This window comes from Chelonia mydas, chromosome 19 (genome assembly GCF_015237465.2).
Source record: "Chelonia mydas isolate rCheMyd1 chromosome 19, rCheMyd1.pri.v2, whole genome shotgun sequence".
Taxonomy (NCBI): Eukaryota; Metazoa; Chordata; order Testudines; family Cheloniidae; genus Chelonia; species Chelonia mydas.
The window spans coordinates 9103723-9129404 of record NC_051259.2 but is presented as its reverse complement, the minus strand read 5'-3'; the positions used below and the strand labels follow the sequence as shown (position 1 = coordinate 9129404).

General features: G+C 44.4%; 1 protein-coding gene across 3 annotated transcripts in view; it reads right to left on the bottom strand.

The window, feature by feature from the left end:
* MAN1C1 (mannosidase alpha class 1C member 1) overlaps nt 1–25349 on the bottom strand; it is an 88572-nt gene extending 63223 nt beyond the window's left edge. The window contains exon 1 of one of the 3 annotated variants that reach the window (XM_043532439.1): nt 25272–25349. Coding sequence is in view for 2 of the 3 variants with exons in the window: in XM_043532438.1 (XP_043388373.1) it covers nt 22982–23509 (528 nt within the window). In the remaining variant the exon portion in view is untranslated. Of the gene's footprint in view, nt 1–22981; nt 25244–25271 lie in introns of those variants that run through there. The other 2 variants (XM_043532438.1, XM_037881822.2) reach the window with 2 other exon arrangements.
* Between the last annotated feature and the right edge of the window lie 333 nt (nt 25350–25682).

Genomic DNA, 25682 nt, shown 5'->3' with positions numbered 1-25682 from the left:
ATGTAACAGTGGCCAATGTCTATCTGTCCAGACGTTCTTGTTAAACCCTGGATTTGTGGGGGAAATGGCCCACCTTGATTATCATACACATTGTAAGAAGAGTGGTCACTTTAGATAAGCTATTACCAGCAGGAGAGTGGGTTTGTGTGTGTGGGGGGGGGGGTGAGAAAACCTGGATTTGTGCTGGAAATGGCCCAACTTGATTATCATACACATTGTAAGGAGAGTGATCACTTTAGATAAGCTATTACCAGCAGGAGAGTGGGGTGGGGGGAGGTATTTTTTCATGCTTTGTGTGTATAAAAAGATCTTCTACACTTTCCACAGTATGCATCTGATGAAGTGAGCTGTAGCTCACGAAAGCTTATGCTCAAATAAATTGGTTAGTCTCTAAGGTGCCACAAGTACTCCTTTTCTTTTTGCGAATACAGACTAACACGGCTGTTACTCTGAAACCTGTCCAGATTAGGGATTCTTGGACTATTTATTGCCCAAATATACAGGCTTCATTCATCTAATATTCTTCCAGCTGTTTTGATTCCCTTGCTGTCCATCCCTCTCCAGCTGTCCATTTCTCAAACCCAACATAGCGAGCATCTGCCTTAATTAGCACACACACAAAAAGCCACACCACCAATGTTTTTTTTTCTTTTTTAAACATCCAGCTTCCAAAGTAAAGTTTCACAGGGCTGGTCCTACGAATGAGGATAAACATTTGCAGAACTGACTGATAACATTCAGACTCCAGCACTGCCAGAAGGAAGAATTTTGGATGAATAAGTGAAGCCATTTTGGCTTTATGCATTCTGTGTGGGATGAATTAGTCACTAGAGCTCATTGATTCTAGGAAGCGAAGACTTAACGACCAACAGAGCAACAACCTCCTGTAAAAGGCACTTGAGTATGCGTCAATCATATGACTCAGGGTTTTCATTTTTTCTAGGTCGATGCTGTTTTTCAGTGACAGTATTATTTTTAATAGGACATTTTCATTATTTTACTATTTTTGTAGCAACGCTTTGAGGAAAGCATTTCCTGGATGATACTAAGCAAAGCTCCTTTATCCTCTTCTAATAAGGGTATGATCCTGTATGCCATTGAAGAGAGGGATGGTTTTGCCAGAACTTTTACCAGGGGCCGGGCTCCCACAAAAAAAGTTTTCCTGTTGCTGGTGTCATAAATATAAAGGGAAGGCTAACCACCTTTTAAATCCCTCCTGGCCAGAGGAAAAACCCTTTCATTTGTAAAGTGTTAAGAAGCTAAAGATAACCTCGCTGGCACCTGACCAAAATGACCAATGAAGAGACAAGATACTTTCAAAGATGGGGGAGGAACAAAGGGTTCTGTCTGTCTATGTGTTGCTTTTGCCGGGACCAGAGCAGGAATGCAGGTCAGAACTCCTCTAAAGGGCTAATAAGCAATTTAGTTAGATATGCGTTAGATTCTGTTTTGTTTAAATGGCTGATAAAATAAGTTGTGCTGAATGGAATGGATATTCCTGTTTTCGTGTCTTTTTGTAACTTAAGGTTTTGCCTAGAGGGATTCTCTATGTTTTGAATCTAATTACCGTCTAAGGTATTTACCATCCTGATTTTACAGAGGTAATTCTTTTACTTTTTCTTCAATTAAAATTCTTCTTTTAAGAACCTGATTGCTTTTTCATTGTTCTTAAGATCCAAGGGTTTGGGGTCTGTGTTCACCTATGCAAATTGGTGAGGATTTTTATCAAGCCTTCCCCAGGAAAGGGGGTGTAGGGTTTGGGAGGATTTGCGGGGGAAAGTCATTTTCAAGCGGGCTCTTTCCCTGTTATATATTTGTTAGACGCTGGGTGGTGGCAGCAATAAAGTCCAGGGGCAAAAGGTAAAATAGTTTGTACCTTGGGGAAGTTTTAACCTAAGCTGGTAAAAATAAGCTTAGGGGGTTTTTCATGCAGGTCCCCCATCTGTACCCTAGAGTTCAGAGTGGGGAAGGAACCTTGACAGCTGGTGATAAAACCCACACATCAGAGGGGCAGAAGCTTGCAGACAAGGGAAGTGAGAGATTGAGGAACCCTTTTGTTTCCCCTTTTAAATCATAACCAAGGAGGAAGGGAACACCCTTTTGGCAAACACATGCAAGTTCCACTTCGCTGGAAAGTTTATGCTTTGTTGCTGAAAAATAAGCCAACTACATATTGATTGTTATAACGAATATTCGGCAACGTGCATAACTAAGGTTGGGATGAAAATCAGAGAGGGGGCAGAGTGGGTATACCTGCTACTAGGCCTCTCTGATCCATTCCAAGAGGCAAAACATTTGTTTTTCAAAGTATGTTGGAGCCCCAGGATCTGTCCTCCCTGGTGCAGATTGATTAACAGTATCCAGAGAGGGTGAATTCTGCCAGCAGAGGAAAGGAAATTGCTCCAATTACCTCCCCTTCAATTTGCTGGCAGAATTTTAATAGGAGACACCCCCCGCCCCCCTTCCACCACCAGACGTTTCATACAAAGCCAGAGAACTTCAGGAATAATCTCCAAAGTTTGCTCACTTTCACATGCCACCCCAAAATGTTGTTTATGGAGACAGCTCCCCCACTCATTAGGCTAGATTGGGTCTTTTCTCCTTGAAAATGGTTGACCAGGCAAATGAAGTTAAATTTGTCATGCAGCTCTGAAGAGCCTCAGTATGAAATGATTTCCTGCTGGCTGCAATGCCTGAAACTTTCTTTTGCTGTTATGTTCTGGGCTGATAATCAGACAGAGGCTGGACTAGATTCGGCATGCTGCCCAGAGATACTGAAGGGCTGCTGCCATCTCCTTTGCGTGAGAAAAATTTCACTTGCAGTTTTTAAACTCTGGTATATTTCTGCGATAAGATCCATGATGTGGCTCTATCTCAGACTCCAGGATCAGGATTTCCTCCCTCTGATCACTGGTCCAGAAGCAGTGACTGGAAAAGTTTAACAGCGAACAAAGTTCACGGTTCTACCAACTCAGCCCTTTTGCAGCAGTTGTTCCAGGCCAAGTTTAGCGGCACATCTCATGAACCCCTAGAGTTAAGAGATTAATTGCGCCTCAGAAAGTGGGGATTCCACATTTTCATATGGTATAGACTGAGGACTGGTACGTAGCTCTGAAGTTTTTAAGCAGTTAGTGGCCACTAAAGGCTAACTGGAGTTGAAATAGGAAAGAAAAAATGCAAGATGGAAATCAGACCCATGTGGCAAATACCTATCGGGGTGGTCTAGAATCGATAATACTACCTCTCGAGGTCCCTTCCAATCCTATGATTCTACAGTTTTCAAGTCTGATTTCTGATGAAATGCCAAGGTTAAAAGTGAATGTTTTATACCATAAAAAAGTATAAATATTTATTTAAGTATAAGTATTTATAAAAGTGAATGTTTTATAGCAGATGACAGAACGAGGAGTAATGGTCTCAAGTTGCAATGGGGGAGGTTTAGATTGGATATTAGGAAAAACTTTTTCACTAAGAGGGTGGTGAAACACTGGAATGCGTTACCTAGGGAGGTGGTAGAATCTCCTTCCTTAGAGGTTTTTAAGGTCAGGCTTGACAAAGCCCTGGCTGGGATGATTTAACTGGGACTTGGTCCTGCTTTGAGCAGGGGGTTGGACTAGATGACCTTCTGGGGTCCCTTCCAACCCTGATATTCTATGATTCATTCTAGACAGGGAAGGTCATGATATATCGAGCTTTAAAACAATGTCTACAAATATAAAGAGTTTTATGCAAACTGGTTCGTAGTTTTAGATTTTAATATTTACTGGTGTGCTGCATGCCACTTGACAATTATCGATCTGACCCTGAAGTACAAACCACCCGTCTTTCAACTGATTTACAGCACGGATTCCAAGTCACGATTAAACTTGTCAGATTGCCTTTCTTCTCTGTCTGACCTGTATAATCCACCCTATTTCCCACAAAGAAATCCAGCTACACATTTAAATGGCACTGTCAATTTAAATGTGTCGTAGATAAATACTTCCTTACCCATTTTACTAACACTTTGGATTTTTAAAATTTTCACTGTTGACATAGTTTACTTCCCACAGTTTATGCTCTGAATACTTTTTGCGCGCCTCTCAGCGTAGATAATGGAAATCAATTATGGCCTCAATCCTGTAAACTGTTCCGTCTCAGCAGAGCCGTGTACCCATGGGGAGCGCTGCTGACAGTGGGCGGAAAGGTCGATTTGGACAGAACAGCTTGTGGGATCAGAGTCTTAGTTTCACTTGCAGGTTCCTAACGCTGCAGTAATGGGGTTTCAAACGCTGCAGGGGAAAGACTGTCAGGCCTGTTTTCATTGCATTTTTTCTTCAATGTGAGGCGACATTTGTATTAGATGTAGGTTTTATAAAAGCTATTTTTAGAATGGTGGGCCACATTTTTCTTGACAAAGGTCCTTTAAATATGGCAGCAAGATAGATTACAAGTGTTTAATATTTATACTGACAGGTCACACGCTTCTAATTCTGAATGGCTGCACCTACATTGTTACCATATTTCCTCTGATTCACTCCCTTCCTTTAATTTGTTTCCATTTGTTTGGCAAGTCTTGACTCAGTAAGAATTTGCTTATATGACCAACACAGGACCTGGTATATGTTTATTTAGTGAATCAAATTCAGGGGTAGCGCCAGCAAGTGAGGGGGGGTGGGGCAAGATTGACCAGAGAGAAAATTGTAGGGGGGGGCTGTGCCCCACCTTGCCATAAGCCCCACCCCTCCATGGCCCCACCCCCTCTGTGGCCACGCCTCCTGGCCAGGTCAGAGGCCAGAAGCTGGAGCCAGGCAGTGCGGGGCTCTGGCTGCTTGCAAATGGTAAAAGCTGCCCGGGTTGGAAGACCCAGCTCTGGCGCTGGCAGAGCCCTTGGGGAGCAGCATGCAACCACTAGGGGTGGGGCCCAGGAGCCCGGGCTAGAGTGAGTCAGTCCAGGCTGCTGTGGGGAGCCCCGGACCCTCCGCCTGCCCTGGGTGGCACACCCCAGTCGGTGGGGACACGGGCCAGGGGCTGTTCTTGGGCACCCCTGCTCTCTGCCCAGGCTTACTTCTCTGCTGCTGCTCTAGAAAGCAGCAGCTGCTACGAGGCAGCTATGACGGCGGGGGGGCCTAAGGCAAATTCTGGGGTGGCTATAGCCCTTGCAAGCCCCCCCACCCCTCCAGCACTGCCCCGATCAAATTATCAATAAAGTTCTATTAAAAATCCTACCATGCCAAGCTTCCATTAGTTCCTTGTCCTCACGGTGCTTTAGCAGCCCAGGACTGTAGGCCACAGAACACACTGGACAAGTGTAACATGCAATTCCTATCCCTAAGTATTAGGGAGCTTGGGTTTCCGAACTGTTGAGAGTGTAGATTCGCTGATTTCAAATGCGGTTGAGGGCACTCAACAGATGTGAAAAGGCAGGGTTAGGGTTTCAAAGGGTATCATGGTGGGGAAAGAAGAAGGCCACTAACCAGAACTTTATACAATGAAAGCAATCAGGCCACTTGTGTGAGCTAAGCACTTTGCTAACACACAGAAGAACCCTCAGGGTATATGATGAAGAAACAGGGTCCAAGATAAAAACTTCACCAAAGAAATGTTTTACCAAAGAAATATTCTGCCATGGCAATGGGCATGCACAATACTTCAGATGTGATGTAACATATGCAGTATTTAACTAATTAAAAACCCTGGGTTAAATCTGCTTGTAAAAGCAGAGAGGATCAACGAGAAATCAAACTCACGTTTGCCTCCTCATGTCAGCCCTGTATGATTTTAAAATGCAGAGCATTTCCAAACAGCTCTTTGATTAGTTTTATCCATCTAGGCTCGGATAATTAGTAAACGCCTAAGAGATGAAATTTAAATATGCCAACCAATCAGTCCATTTCAAGAGCTTCCCATGAACATTATACAAAGCAATTATCTTTACAAGATAACCACTTTCATGGCTCTTTTGCCTTTAAAAAAATCCTTACCCATCAGCGCCCTATAAAATATTTAAACGATCACACTACCTACAAAATTCCAAGTTGGTGTTTTCCAACAGCAATACTTTTTGTTGTGGCTTGTTTTTCAAATTATCATAAGCTACCCACTGGTTTGCAACTCAAAACTGGCAGGTTTTTTCCTCTTTGTCTTTTTGGTGAAGATCAGTGGCAGTATCGTATAGGACCTGACCTTTTCTGCCGCTAGCCTGGTAGATCATATGAGACACAACCTGAATTTTTCTGCCGCCCACCTTTTAGGGCACTGAAATTAGCTCCCGTTCCTATTTCCGATTTCTTACCTGCGGTACATTGCTGTATATTTTCCCCACCCTGCAAAAAAATAATTTTCCTGACAAAACTATATACTAAAAGGTACAACTTGCTGGCAGTGTCTCGCAGTAAGAGTAAAAGATAGGTGTGAGATCTTATTCTAATCTCACTTGTTTACACTGGTGTAAACCAGGAGTCATTTCACCAAAGTCAAGGGAGTTATACCAGTGTAAACTGGTGCAAGATCAGTATCAGGCCCTCAGTTATATTTTTAAGACAGTTATATATACACCCAAACCCCAGTGAAGAATCTAATGATGAACTCAAATTAAAAAGCTTTACCACAGAGCCATTGTCATGCTGGGTCACTTTCAGACCTACTTAGTTTGAAAGCATCCTTAGAAGTCATTCTACATCATATTTTTATTGCTAAATGTTGTGGCACTTGGCTAACAGGTTTCATTTAACCAGGCACTAATAACCACAGGCCATTATTTCACAATTATAAAAGCCTGTAACTAGCAGAACAGACACTGCTACAGCAGATGACGAAGTTACTAGGCAACATGCAGAAATGGACAGCAACACTGATAATCCATTCTAAAGTAATTACATTTTATAATTAAAGATTACTGTAAATCCAATAGATCCCAACAGGAACTCGAGCAATTTAGAGACACCCTGGCTAACCTGTCTGTTTTAAAGCAGCCATGTTAGCTTCTAATCTTGAATAAAACACAAAGAAAATGGATACTTTCATTTAAGCACCTGACAACCATAATGTGCGTCATTTCTTTAGTCACTAGTTGGATCTTTTCTTATTTAACTAACTTTCACAAAAACTGCATTCATCTTTATTGGCACTGAGGAGGTGAGTACCAGGGATTAGAACTGGGAATGGGAGTTTGAACTCCTGATGGGAAAACTTGTTGCCACCGACGTCGTGGAAAAATCCATTCCCTACTCTTCCACTAACGCTAGCTCCTCTGTGCCTCAGTTTACCTATCTGAAATATAGAGCTAATCATTTCATAGGAGTGGTGAGGCATAATAAATAAAAATGAACTACTACTATTAAACTGAATTTGAATAGCATTCTGCACGTTCAAATGTAAGTAACACGAAAGGAATTAATTCTCAACATTCAACAAAGTAAAAATCATTATCTCAAAGATTTTACAGGTGAGGAAAAAGCAGGCAGAGAGGGAAAGTGACTTCCCCATCATTACTCAAGCAGCCAGTGGCAGTCAGGATTACAACTCAAGACTTAATTCAGCTGCAGCTGCACCCCACTGGGACTCAATGCAGAGACAGGTGCTTAGCATAATGGGGTCCTTGATTGGTAATGTATGGATTATTATGCTATCATATCAAGAGAGTGATACACCCCTAGTCAAATAGTTTATCTACCACAAATTAACACCTGGGATTATAGCCTTTGTTCACATATGTTAAGGAAAGAAGGCACCATTGCAATTATCTATCCAGCCTCCTGCATAACAAACCATGGAATTTCACCCCCCCCCACAAATTCCTACATGAAGCCCAGTCACTGGTGATTGAATCTGCCACAAAAGACACCCAATGTTTGGGAAAGCCTCAAGTATTTTACAGACCCCTCTGCAATGACCCAGCTGATTCTTCCTCAATCATTGAGTACATCATCACGGAGCCATGCCCAGAATCTTGAGCCATTCCCATGTCCCTGAGTGCTTTGAAATGGGGTTTAAAGCTGATCTTGAAACTCTGCCAAATCTGCCGCTGAAGTGTAAATACACCAGCCGATACTTAAATTTATTAGTAGACATTAAGTAGATGCTGTAAATCGTTTGCTACATGTACCTTTATTATCTATAAAGTAAATACAATACTGTCAAACAGGCAGTGAAGAGCTTTCTGCCTAGGACTTTTGTTGCAGTCTTTAGCGTGCATCATCAAGCTACTTATATTAGAGATTTTTTCCACCATTTTCATCGCTATTGAATAGGAAACACAAACAAGGCAAAAATTGCAGCTGGACTCTACAGTTGGAAAAATCTACAGTTGGAAGCACCAGATGAATTAATGAGTTAACTTTCCATAAGCAAAAGCAGAGCTGGGAGGGGGTGAGATCATAGACTGAAAAGGGGTTAATAGCCAGTTAATTACAGCACAGGTACAACAGATGTACCTAATTAGTTGCTTCTCAGCCAGAGGGGCAGGACTGGGAGCCATCAGGTGATAACATAATGGACATCTGGCCCTTATAAAAGGGGAGAGCATCCCCTCTGAAGGGAGGAACCAGAGGTACTTCTATGAAGTGGCCTGAGCCAGAAGCTGTAGGAGAACATGCACCCCAGACAGATGCAGTCAGAGGGGTCAGAGCTTGAGGAGGGATCTGGGGAGAAGGTTACAGAGCAGCTAAGAAGAAAACTGAAGAGCCCAGAAGAAGGGCAGACTGGTTGAGAGACTTTGACATTAGTGTGAGTTTCTGTTGCCTGACAGGTTGGATTTAGCTGCTTCTCAACTGGAAGGCTGAGTGGTGCAGAAAGGCAGGAGACTCAGATCCCTGATGCCAAGGGGCGTGCCAGTGGTGAAGATGCATCATGATAAGGGCTGATACCAAGTTCTTGAGTTTGGGTTCACACTTAAGATAAACCAATTCAACAACAATTCCACCATCATGAACTAGCTGAGGTGAATGTTTAAACCTGGACTGTATCAGAAATGTATCCTATGGCCTATACAGCTCTAACTGCTAATTGAGGTTCTCCTTTCATTTAGTTGGTAGGGGTTTGCACTTCTGCAGCAGAAAGATCCAAATTCTATCCCTCCTGCTGCTGTGACATTCTGAGTGGCTGATATACACAATATAGTGTCAGCTGTGAAGCCCCAGGTAGCTGCAGATTTGCTCTGAAACCTTAACTTTACAGCACCTTTCAGCTGAGGACCTCAAAGCACTTTACAAATCATAAAACTGAGCTTCACCACCACTCCCCTACTTCCACTGAGACAGGCAAATATTTCCATGTACACAGGAGAAGACTAGGAGCAGAAGGGTAATAATACTCAGCACTTATCTTAAAAGGACTTTGCAGATATTTAAACTAAGCCCTACCACATTCATGAGAAAAAGGCAAGTATTCTTCCCATTTTACAAACAGGGAAACAGAAGCATACACCGTTCAGTTGCCCAATGTCATGTACCAAGTCAGTAACAAAGCCAGGAACAGAACCTAGGAGTCCTCCTGACTCACCATCCCCTGCTTGGAAAGCTGAAAAGGAAGAGAACACATCTCAAAACACAATTAAACTAACTCTTAATTAAATTCCAAACACAACTGGGTTTAACTGTATCAAAAGAAAAGAAAAATCTTTAGATGGGGCATTAAGTCCCACTGGGTCCAGCTGCTTCTATATTAGGAAACATCTCAGCAACAGTGGTTGATTTTGCAGTTAAAGTTTCTTAATGAAACAGCAGGTTGCAAAAGGATGACAATGGATTTTTGAGAATGAAACTGAGTCTAGGGCAAACTGTAGAGTGCTTTAGTCCTTGAGGAGGGGGAGAGCTATGTTAAGGGTCCCCTCACTTACCGCAACTGAAGCTTATGGAGAATTCTATTAGAAATAAAAGTATTTGTGTTCCAGGTCTCTCCAGGACAGCAAAAGGAAGCAGGAAACCTTATTCGTTTCAAGCTTCTGTAAGTGATCAAGCATACCAGGTTCCAATGCATGACCAACACTGTTTCAGCACAAAAGAAGCAGGGATAAAAGCAATGGTCCTTTGCTTATTACCTCTTGCTACTATTCAAGGACTTGTACTTGCTGTCATAAGGTTTAGAGAATTTTCAGAAGAGGCTTTACATGTTCCCAATTTGCACAGGCCTGGAAGAAGTAATCCTATGAAACTGGAGGGCTGATTTCTTTCGCAGATTGGTGCTCAAATGGTCATTCTGCACGCTGCAAAACTTAGGGTCAGCTGCTAAGATCAGACGTAACTATAGCTTCTGTGATGCAGAAGCTGAAGATTTCTTGCCGAACAACATGCAGAATATGAATGACTGGGAGAAGACAAGAGAAACTAAGGACAAGGAGAAATTTCTCTGCATACTCCTTCATAAGAAAAGAATTAAAAACCACCAGGGTGATAATTAGTTCCTCGGTTATAGTTACTGAAAGGTTGGATAAGTACCCCTTTCAGCAACACCTACATTATGAAGACATTATAAAAGAATGTTGATTTTGGTTTTTGTTGCTTGTGGAATGCTGCCTTCGCACCACCACACACAACATACTTAATTTAGCACAGAATTTGAACCAAACGTGCTGGATTCGCACGGATTTGGGGTCACTCATATCCATTTAGGAAGTGTATAGAATATTATTCCCCTCCTCCAAAAAAAAATACATTTTCTAAATTGGCCTTAAGGTTGTAAATACATATCTATAACGTACAGTAAAAATGCTTGAAGAGGCTGTTGTGCGTGTACACACACAGACACGCTGCAAAGTCAACAAAAACCCAGCACAGCCGATATTGGAAAGAGCTCTACTTCACCATCATGATGGTTTCAAGAATCCCTACATCAGCTAGAGTTTATAAAGCACTCTGAAGTGCACAGAAAATATTTCCCCCTATTATCTGCAGAACGGTTCAAATCATTAACTGTACAGCCCAAATTTTATAGAGTACTTTCCCTTTTTAAAACTAATTTTGCTGACACAGTTGCAAATTAGAAGATGTTTGCAAGATACTGTGGCTCCATAAAATAACCCTTTTTACAGCTATTGCGACGGGGTGTAGAAGGGGGCTGCACATGCCTGGGGTCTGAGACAGACTCAAGAGGCAGAGTGCTAAACTTCAGAGATTGCTTTATTATTTAGATTTGTCAAATGCTTTTGACTATGAATCGTTTAGCTTGGTGCTAGCTCTTGAATACTAGGCACTGTTATTCCCGCAAGCTTTAAATAAAATAAAGAGGGAAAATTACTTACCTTGTAATTGTGCTTTTCTGAAAGCATCCTGCAAGAGTACCACTCCTGGGTCTTGTGGCTGAAGCATAAGTCATTCAGGAAATTCCCATAGCTTTAAGATATTTGGCTCTGGGATGTATCTATATATAGGCTTCCTTAAAGACTCTGACTTAAGACGACATCTTGCTTTGCACTTCTTAAGTCTCGAACTACACACAAAGAATACCAAAAGTTCTTTCTCTAAAGTGACCAACACCCCAGATGAGCAACAGACAATCACTTAGGGGGTAAGCCCAGAATACTTCACCTCCTAATCAAAAAATCTAGCAAAGGTAGGTAGATGAGTATCTTGCAGGATGATTTTTTTCAGAAATGCATTATTACAAGGTAAGAAATTTCTCCTTCTCTAAAGATATCTCTGAGGAGTCTCACTTTTGGGTAGGAAGAAGCCCAGGAGATGTCCCGAAGGACAAAGCACCAGGCTACAAGAACAGGCAAATGCCAATGAATTTTTTCTTCCTTTAAAAACAAAAAATGGGTCGGAGAAATTATGCCACCTAAAACCTATCAGGCCTAACTACTTAACCCTGGTGTATAAATCATGAAAGGAACATCCTAAAGAAACAATACAGAGGGAGCAGGAGACTGTGGTCTTCTGCCTCAGACGCAGGACCACAGCAGGAATCCTCCCAAGGTACTGAATACAAGTGGTGAAAAATAGACAGACCATGGCCCTTGGAGCCTCCATGCACAAAGTCTGTCATGGATCCATCCTGAGGCAAGTAGGTAATGTCTGTCTGGCCTCAGACCAGATGACTCCTGACTGGCTCTCTAGCTTTAACTTAACCAGATCACAGTAGCGTAGCATGCAGCCAGAGAGCCATGGTCCTCTCACGGTAGTATGGCTTAGGGCACTGCTGTTGAATGAAACAAAACATTGCTAGCTATGCTGCTTGGTTCAGGGAATTAAGCTCACTGCCTGGAATGACCACAGGAGATTCCTAGCTTATCACAGGGTTTACAACAGTAAAAGCTGGAGGTACACGGATTAGAACTAGAGCTGTATGTTACAGGGAAGGAGTTCCTTCATGGACTACAGTTGGGCCGATACTGAATGGAACAGTCCAGGGCCCCTGAAGTACCTGAGATTGCCCTGCAAAGCATGCTCAACAGACCTTTAATTGGCCTACAGGTCTCTCAGAGGATTAACATTCTGCAAGGTGAGGCGTGTTCCCTACATGAAATCCACGGAAGCAGGAGACCCAGAATCTTCCTTTACACTGAGTGCTTCTGGTACTAAGAACATGGTCTTAGCCTGTAATTACAGGACTTATTATTATATTTATGAGCCAACTGCTTGATGATCTATGTTGATCATCTCTTTTTTTTTTTTAGAACTGGGCATCTTAAATTTCCCTTTCCCCATCAGTGGGAAAGAACTAATTGCTTCTGGCTCTTGGATGGAACCAACAACGGCTTCAAACCACACAGAGGTGCAAGCAGGTGGGATAGTTGAGGGGAAGGGAAAATACAGGCAACAAGTTGCCTCCCCTCTGCTCCTGCTCTGTATAAGGGGAAAGAGGGAGGGAACAGAAAAAGAAAGGAACATTTGAGGTGAAGTCAGCTGGTCTCCAGTCCAAATGCTGGAGTGTCGGTGAGAAGAACCCAGAACAGCCCACGACTTCTGATCCAGTATGGGCCTGAAACAGTCAGGCGTATCCCTTGTGCTTCAGCCAGATCCTAAATACTTAATATGAGTGATCTGGAGGATGAGCTTTAGTTTAATGATTTCTTGCTGGTTGACCTGCTAGCCCATCTGTCTGTGTAGTTTTGGCTTGGAGGCATTGACTGGAGCATTGCTGTCCCCTCCCTTTCAAGAGTTACTTGTGATCTGAACTTCTGAACAGGGGGAAGGAGCAATTCTCAAGCATTAACCAGTCAGCAAGGAGTAATCTGACAGTTTATCACAGGTACTAGTCAGTAACAGATACAAGAAAATGATCCCACAAAAGAGACAAGAAAGTTATCCTGCAGCCTTCCCAGAATCCAGAATTTGAGTTGTCACTCAAGGAAAGTGTTAAGAAATACTTGGAGCACCGTACTAAATTTATTAGTCAAAGGCTGATAAACTCCTCCAGGAGTCTCTCAGTTAACAATAAATCACAGAAATCGGCTTTAAAATACTGGATCTTTAATAAAAAATAAAGCATATGGAGTGGATGTTAGAACAGTGTTAGAATTCAGCTGCCAGAACTAAGGGGACTTGCTTTCATTCAGTCTGACCTCCCATCATGAGAGGTACCAAGGGTTGGCCCTGGCATAATTCCAACACTGCATTAGACAGTCATCACACTGCAATGATTAATGAACTTCTGAAAGAAAAAAGCTATGAAAAGCAAGTTAGATTACATGGATAATAAACTAAGGCAAACAAACATAAGGATTCATCGAAATCAGAGACAGAAGAGACCTATTAGGTCAGTGAGTCCATGTCCCTGCCAGTAGAATTGTCTCCCACAATACATTTTTGAATGCTCTTTCTATCCTTGTTTTAAACAACCCAAGCAATAGATTCCCCCCAAAAAGTGGTGGAAGTCTATTTCAAATCCAACCTTCAAGAATTTCTCCCCTAATAGTCAGCTTAAAATTTTCCTGTCCTTAAATTTTGGAAAACCAGAGAGTAAGGAATGGAAAGAAGCGAAGATCTCTAGGACTCTTTCCTGCATCTTATGGAGGACTTATTGGAGATCAGTAACCCTTTCAAAAATATATAGTTTGAACCAATCCACCACAGAGAATGGAAGAATATATATATATCAGAGAAGCAATATGCTGGTTATATGTAATTCCACACTAAGACTCAGCACAGATGTCTGATGGGTGCACGGTCCAAAGCACCACGATGTTTAGGAATTGGAGAATCACGTCCTGGTTTCATTGCTGGAGGAAGGTTTTTAAGCAACATCAGAAAAGTTAGCTGGGGATTTGCCTGGGTATAGCTACCGCATGTGAAAACAGCAGTGAAGAATCAGGCTTTGTTCCTCAACTCAGGGCTGCCAGCACTAAAATTTGAGATGGGGGCCTTCTGATGAGGAACTGGAGAACTGAAAACACTCCGGTACTTCTATTGGAGGCTTTTTGTCAGCTAGCTGGGCTCACTTATACACATGGCATTCGGGCAGAAATAGTATGAGCAGGCCCTACAGCATTATAAATATCTTTTTGTTACTTTCCAAAGTACACAGCTATGCACTTTCTTCACTGGCCAGGGAAATCATGTTAACACAATTATAGCAAGAACGCTGTTTTAAAACACTGCTCTCTAGAAAGATACTAACATGGTTTCAATTCTCAGTACTGACAAGCATTTAAAACCTCACCTGCTCCCAATGGAGTCAATGGGAGTTTTGCATTGACTTCAATTGAAGCAAGATAGGGTACTTAAAGAACCGACATTTCCTACAGAATACTGAAGATATTGTTTTTATAGCAAGTTAGTGTTTGTACAGCACTTTGAGAATGTAAAGCATTGTCAGTTGTGCTGCTGTAGCATTTTCCACGCGTTCTGCATAAATTATTCTTCACAATGCTCTTATGATTATCCCCATTCTACCATCTAACGATCTGAGGAACAGAAAGGTTAAGTGATGCATCCAAGACCAGAGAGTGGAAATGTCAGAGGCAGGATTAGAACTACTGAATTCCTGGCTCCCAGTCAATCTCACACACAAAAAACAATTAACTCAAATTATTTTTAGTGGGACTTCTGTTTGCTTTTCTTTTTAATCCCCTTTAGTCCTCTCCACTGACTCAAGTACACAGCTTGGTTACATCCAAGGGACTCCTTGTTTCAGCTTTCAAGATAAATGTATGCAGAGGGAAAGCAGTAAAGTAGTTTTTGGTTTAGAACAATCTCTAAAAATAATTTGCACTTATAAAGCCCCCCAGGGAACACAAAGTGCTCTGAAAGCATTAGTTATAACTCACACGAGCTGAATTAGGTAAGTACAGTAATACCCATTTCAGAGATGGACATACTAAGATAGAGAAGTTAAGAGTAAAATATTATATTTTTAAAGATTTGATTCTTTATGCAGCTAATGCCACAGGTTGTTCAGGTTAACACTGAAAAATTTAAAAAAAAAAAACCAACCAGCTACTTTTCACCATTTCTGCAATGTACTTCTGCCCTGGCTTTCAGGGTGGACAATGAAGATGAAGTAGTCCATTTCACTCCGATTTTTAGTAAATTTCACCTTTTGGTTCTGTTATATTAGAACAATATTTGCACTCTTTGGGTTAAAAACTACAGGGGACATTTTTCGGTAGTGTTTATATTAGACATTTAAAAGTAGAAATATCTACCATAACAAGTTTATTAAAAGCTTATTCTTACAAAATAAATCTAAATTTTGGGCCATATTTAGTCCAATAATGTCCTTTTATTACTTGCCTAAGCCCACAAAGTGAATCTGTAGCCACAAATGGAACCCAGAGCCTAGTGTTCTGTTGTCCTTAATAGGACATGATGTGTGTCTCTAATAAATATGTAAAGGTCTAATAATTAATATTATCCAATCCTCCTCTGTTCCCACTGTGCCTCCTTCCCTGAGTTTGTGTTAGGTCCATCATGCACAATATACCCATTATGTACAGATCAATGATACAACACGCCATGACAACTCCTTTGGAGCCCTTCCAAAATACTGTATCATACAATAAACTATAACGGGTAAGGCAACAATTATGGGCGCATGTCCACTCCATGCACCAAAAAGTCTTCTACAATTCTAAGGTACTTGTTGGGTCTGTACAGTCATTGCTTTTCTAAGTTTAAAATATGATAAAATTCAGAATACAAGATTTCCCTTCTCCCTACAGTAAAATAGTGAATCATAGAATATCAGGGTTGGAAGGAACCTCAGGAGGTCATCTAGTCCAAGCCCCTGCTCAAAGCAGGACCAATCCCCAATTTTTGCCCCATATCCTTAAATGGCCCCCTCAAGGATTGAACTCACAACCCTGGGTTTAAGCAGGCCAAAGCTCAAACCACTGAGCTATCCCTCCCCATAAATAGTTCACATTTTTTAGACAACTGCATGTAAATGTTAGGTTTAGAAGCAAAAGCGCAGACCCATCTAAGATTATAAAATGTATTTTCTTCCCATCCTTCATTCCTTTAACTTAAGAACAAGCTAATTTTAAGGATTAGATACATATTTAAAATGTAAAGAGCAAGAAGAGTGTTTCCTGTGAACTCTTGCAAAGAAGCAAAATGAAAGAACAAACGGAAATAATCCTCCCGGTAAGGGAACAGATTTAATTGTTGATTACAAGATTAATCAAGAACCTATAAATATTTTGCACAGGGAATGAGTCAAGATGGATAAGATCCCATGTTTTAGCAAATATTTGTGACATACAATTATTGAGAAGATTAAGTGATTAAATATATGGTAAAGTGTTACAGATGAGGTGATGCCATTATCTAACTATACTGCTCCATCCTTCTTGTCATTGTATTTGAGGCAACCCAATGAGTTTCCACGCGTTTACTGAACTAATTCAGCAATATGTAGGGTTTTGTGCATAACAGACTTGTATGCTTCCTGGAAACCTGTTTAACCACGTCCAGCACTTGTGTTCAGTCATTATCTGTAATCTGTCTGGAGAGGTCCATGCTCTAGTAATTTTGCTTGTGTATGAACAGGGCACTGTCTTTAAGCAGCAGTTTACAAATCAGCTTTACACCAAATTTAGTTGTTTTGGAAAAAGAGCTCTCAGTGTTTGATACTGTAGCCAAGAGCAAACATTTACTGACAATTATAATCCCCTGAAATGCGGAAATAACCTTAACTGTAGCAACACTAGTGTGTACTCCTATACCATTAGGATCTTGAAGTATACTGTACTGTAGCATGGGTTACAGAGGTAACAATATTTTCTGTATTCATACATCACATCAATAGGACAAATATTTTTAGTCAATTAACCATATACACGAATGGTGCAAATATATGTTTAGTACAATTAACCATATACCACTTGTGCTGAATGAGGAATTCACAGTCTCAACATCCACAGGTTAAGTCTAAATTTTGTTTGCACGAATCCACCAGAGACTAGTGAAGCACAAAATATATTGTACGCACCATTTGGGAAATTTACAGTATAGTGCCTTTTCAAAAGTTCAGTAAATAATGCATGAGAAAAGAGACCACAATATAAAGGAAAATTTCAGCAGGCCTTGACACATCTAGAATTCCAAAATACAGCAGGACCCTCTCATAGCAAAGCTATTTTTCCTCTACAGCTGGAATTATGATTTGATCACAATATACTGAAACTGTTTGGAATCTTTACTCTATTCCACTATAAAGAGTTTTACTATCGCAGCTTTCTCTTTAATCAATTTCCAGTGTACCTCTCTTACAAGGTACTTGACTAATGTTTGACCATCACAAAGGACTAAATTATCTGAGTCCAGGCTAGACAGATGGGTTCAGAAAAGTACATTTCCATCTGGAGTTGCTATTGGTACTATGAAAGCACTAGACCTGACAGTATGTGGCATTAGGTTTAAGGCTGTCCCCAGAATTAGGGAGAAATAATTGCACCACACAGAAGAATATGGAGAGAGAGGGGGCTGAGACATTCAGGACTGGGAGAGGAATTGTCTCCAGAACCGATAATGGGTTATGGAGCATTTCACAATCAAGCCAGTTGTAAGCTAAAACCGACAACTGTTAGGAGCTCTTTGTTACTAAAGTTGGTGGTCTCAGTCTAGTTCCTATTGGCTCAGTATACATCAAATACCATCATTACTATTACCTGCCTCACTGCTCATGTCTGCAGAGCCAAGAACTGAGTGAGTATGTGAACTGAACTCTCCTCTCCCACCAGGGGTCAGGGTTGAGGCACTTTTTCAGAAGGATGATACAGGGCACTTATTCAGCAGCTACCTGTAATGTACCTGTTGTATTTTATCCACAAATGGATTACTGGGTAGGATTTTCAAAAGCACCTAAGGGAATTAGGCACCCAACACCACTGGCTTTCAATGGAAGTTGAGCACCTAACCTAAAGTTTCTAATTCTTATAAATTATCTGCTAGAAGCAAACTGCCAAAAAGCTGTTTAAAAATTGATCTACCTTGATAGTTGTCTGCTGTTCAGCCATATGTTATATCTGAAAATGACCACTACAACAACTGAAAATATAGTATTGTAGTGGAGTGACTTGGTGATAGTCCCATCATGAGTCACAAAGATTAAAAAAATAATATTTTCAGTGATGGCAACACTTTGTTTGGAAGAACTGGGGGAAACCATATGGATGGCCTCTGAAAATAAGAACCTGAATAGAAGAAAACTGTCAAACTAAATACATATGTAGAGCTATGTTAAAAAGGACAAACAGAAGGCCAGCTGAGGTAAATGTGAGTGGGGGCAAAAGAAGGAGAAACTATGATGAAAAGAGCTACAATATAGAGCAAATACATCTTAATTACTACCAATAAAAACAAACTTGATATATATCAGAGAGGTACAGGACTTAAGCGCAAGGAACTCCTGAGTTGTGATCCTAACTCTGACACATTCCCTCACCATGCCTTGAAAACTCAGGTACAAGGACATTCTCAGATTAAGATCCCATTCTCTTATATTAGGTCAAGACACATTTCCTTACTTAAGTTACTATGAATGCCTTTGTTTATTAAACCTGAAGAAACTGTAAGTCTCCTTTATTTACGCTGCTTGTTTACAGTTTGGATTTTTCACAGCTTTGAGAGAGAAAGCAGGCTCGTCAGCTTCACTTTTGTTTATGGCCAGTTTCCAGTCAGTTATTGGTACCTGTTCTCAAGCAATAGCACATAGCTGCTCTGGTTGGGTTGAAGACACGTCAGGGTAAAGTTGTGTCCTCTCCATTGTTCTCAGGCCCCACTAAATTCCCCCTCAATTTAGACCTGCAGAGCCAGTGCAGCAACAGGAGAGCAAGCTGCATTCTATTTTGCCTCATGCATCATCAGCAAAACTGTCAGCTAAACTCAAATTGCGAAACATTTATGATGCAAGAGGCAGACACCACACAGCTTGATTTTTCCAGATCCCAGGCTGAATTTTCAGTGATGGCAGCTGGGGAGTTAGGGGAGAGGGAGAATATTTCTGACGTGTAATTGAGACAACTTGATCTGAAAATCGTTGAGAGAGCGAGAGAGAGAATAAATATGGAATCCCATTGTGTTGTTTTTACAGTCACTGTCTGACTATAACCACATTTTGACTTTGAACATTTATCAGTATTTGGCACATGTTAAAAATTAACCACTCCCTGAAACCATGCATGATTGATCAGTTATACAACTCATGTTTTTCAGAGCTCAGTTTAGGAGATGAATTATTCCAGGCCCTTTCGATTTCTTAACCCGTAGCACTGGGAATGCTATGATTTGGTTTTATCGCAATTTTCTCCAAAGGTCAGAACTCCTGTTGTACTCAGCTGTCAAAAGTAACACACAGCAGCACATCCTAGGCAATTCTCCAGATGACACTGACCTTTTGCAGTAAAAAGGCTGTGCAATACAGGTGCTTTCTTTTCAAAGAAAGAGACTGCTCACTGACTTTGGGATTAAAAAAAGAAATGAGAACCTTCGTAACGCGCCCACGATGCGAAGGTTTACAGCTTGGCTTTCATTGGGAAAATATGCTAGCCAACTAAGTTCACTGCAATACTGCAATTACTTCTAATTAGTAACACTAACAGCAGTCTACCTTGTATTCCAATTTGAGAGTCAAAACATCAGCAAATAAGATCCACTGTGCACATGATTCAAATACCGCAAGACAGTGAACTAGATTCACTGCTGGTGTGACTGCTGAATCTGCAAACAGCTTCAGTGCCCCTGCTGCTGCTGTTCAGAGCTTTCCCAAACAGCAGCACAGTTAAAATGACACCAATCTGGGCAGTTTTACCCTGTGGACAGCAGTAAATTTACAGCGGGAAGAGGCTGGAAGGACAAGAGTAGAACACACGCACACACAATCACTCTTACAACAGCCAAGAAGCTGTGGACACACCCAACTGTCAACAGGCTCTGAGGTGGGGTGAGGAAGGAAACAAATCTAACTGCCAGCAGCGAGAGTGGCCTGAAAGATGAGCAGATTTCAGTGTATCAGATCATGATTAAAAAAAGCTGACATAGAAGATGGAGCCCCTGAGCAGAGTTCCAGGAACAGAACCTGGTAGGCCTTTCACCCCTTCCTTCAACTGCTAGGAAAGGGAAGCTCCTGGATTTGACCGAGACATCATCTCTGGTCCTTGATGACGTCCCAATTCTCTGTCTCATCTTTCATGTGGCCTCTGGCTCATCAGTGTCCACAATTTTTTTCAAGCCCTGTTCATACCCATCCCCTCTGTGTTCTTACAGTGCATTCTCCAGAAGGAGCTAGGAAAAAAAAAAGACCTGAACAACCAGAACAATTTGGAGCAGATTTTAGCAAATTGCGTAGCTTGAAATTCTGGGAGAAAGAAAGGGGACTGGGACATCATCAAGGATCAGGCGTCTCAGTCAAATCCAGGGCCCTGTAGTTAACATATACATCTGAATGTGCAGTAATTTGATCGTTCATCCCTGCAGAATGCCACTGCTATCACCACTCACCCATACCCCCACGTTTCCACAAAATGTACAAATGAAATGTATTTTGATAATCTAAATGCTGTGTCATGACTTTGCTGGTTTCCTCTTTACCATTTATTACCCTTTCTGCTCTCTCCCTTTTATATATAATTTTTTATCTTCTCCCCTCTTCATTTCCTTCTTTGTGTCTCTTCTACTGAAAAGTACAAGTCTTAACAAGTCGAGTACAATATCCCCTTCCTGTTTTGTATAGTCACTTTTGTCTTCTAGCTCCATTTTTGGACAGAGGAGAAAAAAATGAGTTCAAGCACTTTTCATGATTAAGTACCCTGCTGTTCAAAGTATCCCTGGGCATGAAACTTGTATTTATGAATTCTGACCCCCTGAAAAACCTAACTTTGCCATCACACACTAATTATGAATGCATTCTAAGCACTCAGGCCTGAATATGTTCAGGTTGCTAAATATTAAATCCTGTATTAAAAATTAAACACAGATAAATGATCTAGTGCCACATTTAATTATTTTAAAAACAAAACTGATGCTAGCTTCGCATGTGTGCATCATGTTGTCCTAGTGTACTTTGGCACTGGAAGCCCACAAGATATCAAAATATACAAGAATCCTTACCTCAAAGTGTATGAGAGAGCAAGATGCTGGTATATTCTGATACCCTGCTGGCTAACAACAGTGCAGCAGACAGGCAGAGGGAAAGGATGGTTCAAACATGCCTGGGATCATAAAGAAACCTAGCACCCCTGGGTGTGTTGTGTCTGGCTGCCTGGCAGAGAAGTTGGAATTTTACCAGTACTGCAGCCTTTGTTTTGAGGACAGCACTCTCAGAACCAAAAGGAGTGCTTAAAAAAAAAAAAGTATATTTTTAAAAGATAGGTTGCATCAAGGGCTTGTCAACCTTGATATTACCCCATTATCCTTTCATTTTCCTCTCTGTTCAACTTGGGGCTGTGTAAGTACATGCTAAATGCCTACAGCTTTACTAAGGAACAAATCCAGGAAATTAATACTCTGCATCATTAAATCTGTGTGTTTTATTTATTGGCATTTTTGATCTACTAAGATTTGCTCCAAGTTTATCAGTCATGGCAAAAGACAGGATACATACAATCTATTATTACATTGATTCTATAGCTCTTGGTTAACTAGGTCACAGATTACACTGCAATGTTTGCAAGGCAGCCAGGCTTTATGCACAAACTGTAGGCATTAAGCCAAATTCTACTCTCAGTTACACCCGAGTAACCCCGCTGATATCACCAAGACTGTGTGGGGCTAAATCAAGGCCAGAATTTGGTCCTTTGTTTCCAGGTAAAAAGTCCTGAATCCCTGCTTCCCCAAGCTAGATGTCAGACTGATTTAGAGATGCAGAGGACTTAGAAATCTGCGTGAGGTCACATCCAGTCCATCCCCGTAGGCTAGTGTAAGTTTGATAATTTTCGAATGCTTTATCAACTCCACGTTTTAAATATCTTAAGTGACCAGGTTTCCACTATTTCCTGGGGCGGGGAGGGGAGTGGGGGAGACTATTCCACAATGTTATACACCCCACGGTTAGGAAGTTTTTCCAAATAGCCAACCTTTGTATAATCTCATCTCATTGCTCCTAGTCACACCTACCCGAACACATTTCCTCTGTTGAGTGTGTACAAATGCAGAGGCATGTGCCTTGTGTCACATTTTAAGTACACATGCCTTTTTCAGCACGGTAAAAAGACACCCCACTGAAAGGGGTCTGCACTAACCTTAGAGATTGGGAGAGCCGCACAGAGGCGGCAAGGATAGGGATGGAAAAGCCAGGAGACCTGGGTGATAAAGGGAGGATACAGGGAGGCTAGGGACTAGGATAACACAAACAATCAGAGAGAAGAGACAGGGACGCTTGCAGAGGGCTGGCGGAATAAGCGAGGAGAGACACGGCAGGGGTCAATGAGGGGACACGAGGGTGGAAGAGGGCTCCCTAGGGAAACGCAGGCTGCCAGGGTAGGAGAAATGGGGGCTCCCGGGAGGGATGAAGGATAGCTGAGGAAGCCGGGAGGGATGAGGGGGTGACCAGTGATGGAGAATGGCAGGAGGGGAAGGGAGCCGAACAAGCACGAAGAGCTGAGGAGCAGCCGCGGAGCCTTTACCTCTCTGATCTTCAGCCTGCGGGCGCGGGTCTCGGGCTCCTCGCCGCCGCCTCTGCCCAGCACCGGGTGGCGAAGGCTGCGGCGGAATGTCTCGTAGTCGAAGCCGAACGGAGCTCGGGTCTGGCGGGGGGCTGCAGGCGCCGAGTCCGTCCCCGCCTCGGCGCCCCCTGCCCCGGGCTGCACCTGCTGCGGGCTGCCCCCGGCGGAGGCGGCGGTGTGGGCCGGGGGGGCGCCCAGGCGGGCCGCGGCGCGGAGCTTGTCCCGGAGGCGGCGCGGGGCGGCGGGGCTGGCATGGCGGGGCTCGGCGGCGGCCGGGGGGCTGCGGGGCAGGTCGGGGTCCCCGGCGGCGGCGCGGCGGGGCAGGAAGAGGCGCTTGAAGCGGGAGGAGTCGGGCAGCAGGAAGAGGGCCCCGAAGCAGAGGGTGAGCAGGCCCGAGAGGAAGAGCAGAAAGAGGAACTTCTGCGGCAGCCGCAGCCCCAGCGCCGCCGGCCAGCCCGGCATGCCCGGCAGCTTCCGCAGCAGCAGCATGGGCACGGCCGGGGAGGGCGCCCCGGGCACCGGCTCACGGGGCGCTGAGTGGGGGGGCGAGCACCGGCTCGGGCGGGAGGCTGCTGTGGAGCCGGGAGGCGCCGGAGGGTCCGGCAGAGGCAGGAGAGGAGCCCCGGGGTCCAGCAGAGTCAGTGCAGAGGGCTGGACACTTGCTCCTGCGCTGCCCGGGGGCTCCCCACTTCTCCCGGGCCGGCAGCGAGAGGGGCTGACACGTGGAGCAGACGGGGCAGAGGGGAGCTGCTCAGGGACGGAGCTTCACACGCCCACCGCTTGGGCTCCGCCGCCGTCGCCGCCGGGCTCCCGGGGCTGGGGACGGTGCCTGGAGGGGAGCGGAGTTGGCAGGCTGGGCTGGGATGCTCGGCTGCGGCCGCCCCCTTCCCTTGCCCGCGCACAGGCGTCTGCAGGGCGCTGGGCAGCGAGTCAGAGTCCCCCGGTCTGGCATGAAGCTGCCGGCAAATCCATCATCCCGCCGGGCCGCTGCGGAGCGCGGGGATGGGGTGAGCTCCCGCGCCGCTCTCTGCCGCTAGCCCAGTCCGGCGGCCGGTTTCGGGCGGGCTCCGGGACTAGACAGGAGGCGTCCGGAGCGCGGCGATCGCTGCTCGGTCGAAGAAGGGGGATTCACGCTGCAGCATTTCCGCAGCAGGGGACCCGCGGCTCGTTCAACACCGGGAAAGGCTGTTGCATGCAGGACGCTCCTCGCCTTTGTCCCAGAGCGCGTCTGCAGCCGCCCTCCCCCGCTGGCAGCCGCTTCAGGTCTCCCCCCCTCCCATTAAGTTCCCGTCCCCTCTTTGCGGACTTGCCCTCAATTCTCTGTGTTGTGAGCAGCTCCCTGGCGCGGCACCACCGCCCTGGAGCCTCGAGCTTTCACATCCTCTCGGGCTCCTCTGGTAGCCGGAAAGCCCCCTTCACGCTGGGGGGGGGTGAAGGCTCCGCAGCCCGAGGAGCAACGGGGAGAAAAGCCAGGAAGAACAGCCCCCAGGAGCCAGCAAACGAGGAGGGGCTGCTCCCCGCCTAAGCAGGAATTGCCTTTTGCTCACTCAGCTCTGGCGATGGGCTCCAGGCGGCTGCGGACAGTCCAGCCCACACAAGTCTTTCCTCACAACAAGTTTCCTGGCGAAACCAGAGCTCTTGCTCCTTCTAAAGCCATCCTAGTTCATTTCCACTTGCTGGTAAATTTCATCCGCGGTGTGTCCAGTCCCGGCCCCGTCCCCCCCGCCCGCTTCCAGTCGTTTTTCTTTTCTGCCCTGGAGAGAAGAGAGATGCACAACTTTCAGACGGGTGCAAAGCGAGCTCTCGCTAAAAGAGCAGCCCGGAGACGAGACCTGTCTCCATGGCCATGAAATGCAATTCCCCACGCACAATTCGCTGGGGGCAATTCAGCGCAGCGCTCCCGACCCCACGTCCCCAAGCCCTCTCCCCGACCCCGGGCACGGGGGTCCTCAAACGTCTGAGACCTCGCAGGCTCGCCTCAGACCTCACTGTTCCCAGGGCCTGCGGGAGCTCAGGGTGTTTACACCCTTTGCTGCTCCCCGTGCACTTCAGCGCCCGTTCAATGAAGAGGAGACAGGGTCGCTGGCAGCTACATTCTCCGGGGTGGCAGCCCTCTGCACCCCCGCTGCTCTGCCCATCAAACAACCAGCGGTTCAGTGCAATTGCATGTTATCAGCCTAAGGCAACAACCCACCGCCCCCCCTGCTGCCAGCCTGCATCCGCTCCCCCCGACACACACACACACACACACACCGACTGCAGCCGCCGCTGCCTCCACCGCCGCTCCGCTCTCACTGCGACAGCTCTCCTCTTGGCCCCGCCCCCCCGCAGGCCGCGCCCCCTCGACAGACCACGCCCCGCAGGCCCTCCTCTCGCGGGCCATATGGCCCCTTGCCTCAACGGTCGCCGCCAGCCCAACCGTCGCTCCAGGAGGGGGAGGAGGTGTCATAAGCCAATCGCAGCCAAACGTTATACTCACGGCAACGACTGGCTCCGCCCCGACCTCCTCCCTCACTTGCCATTGGCTCTTTGGTTGAGGCTGCCCTGTCTATTGGCTACTCTATGCATCAGGCAGGCGGGTAGCACCGCCCAGTTGTTTACCACAGAGCCCGGCTCGAGCTGGGGGAGGGGCTGTTGCCCCAGCCAGCATTCCATTGGCCGT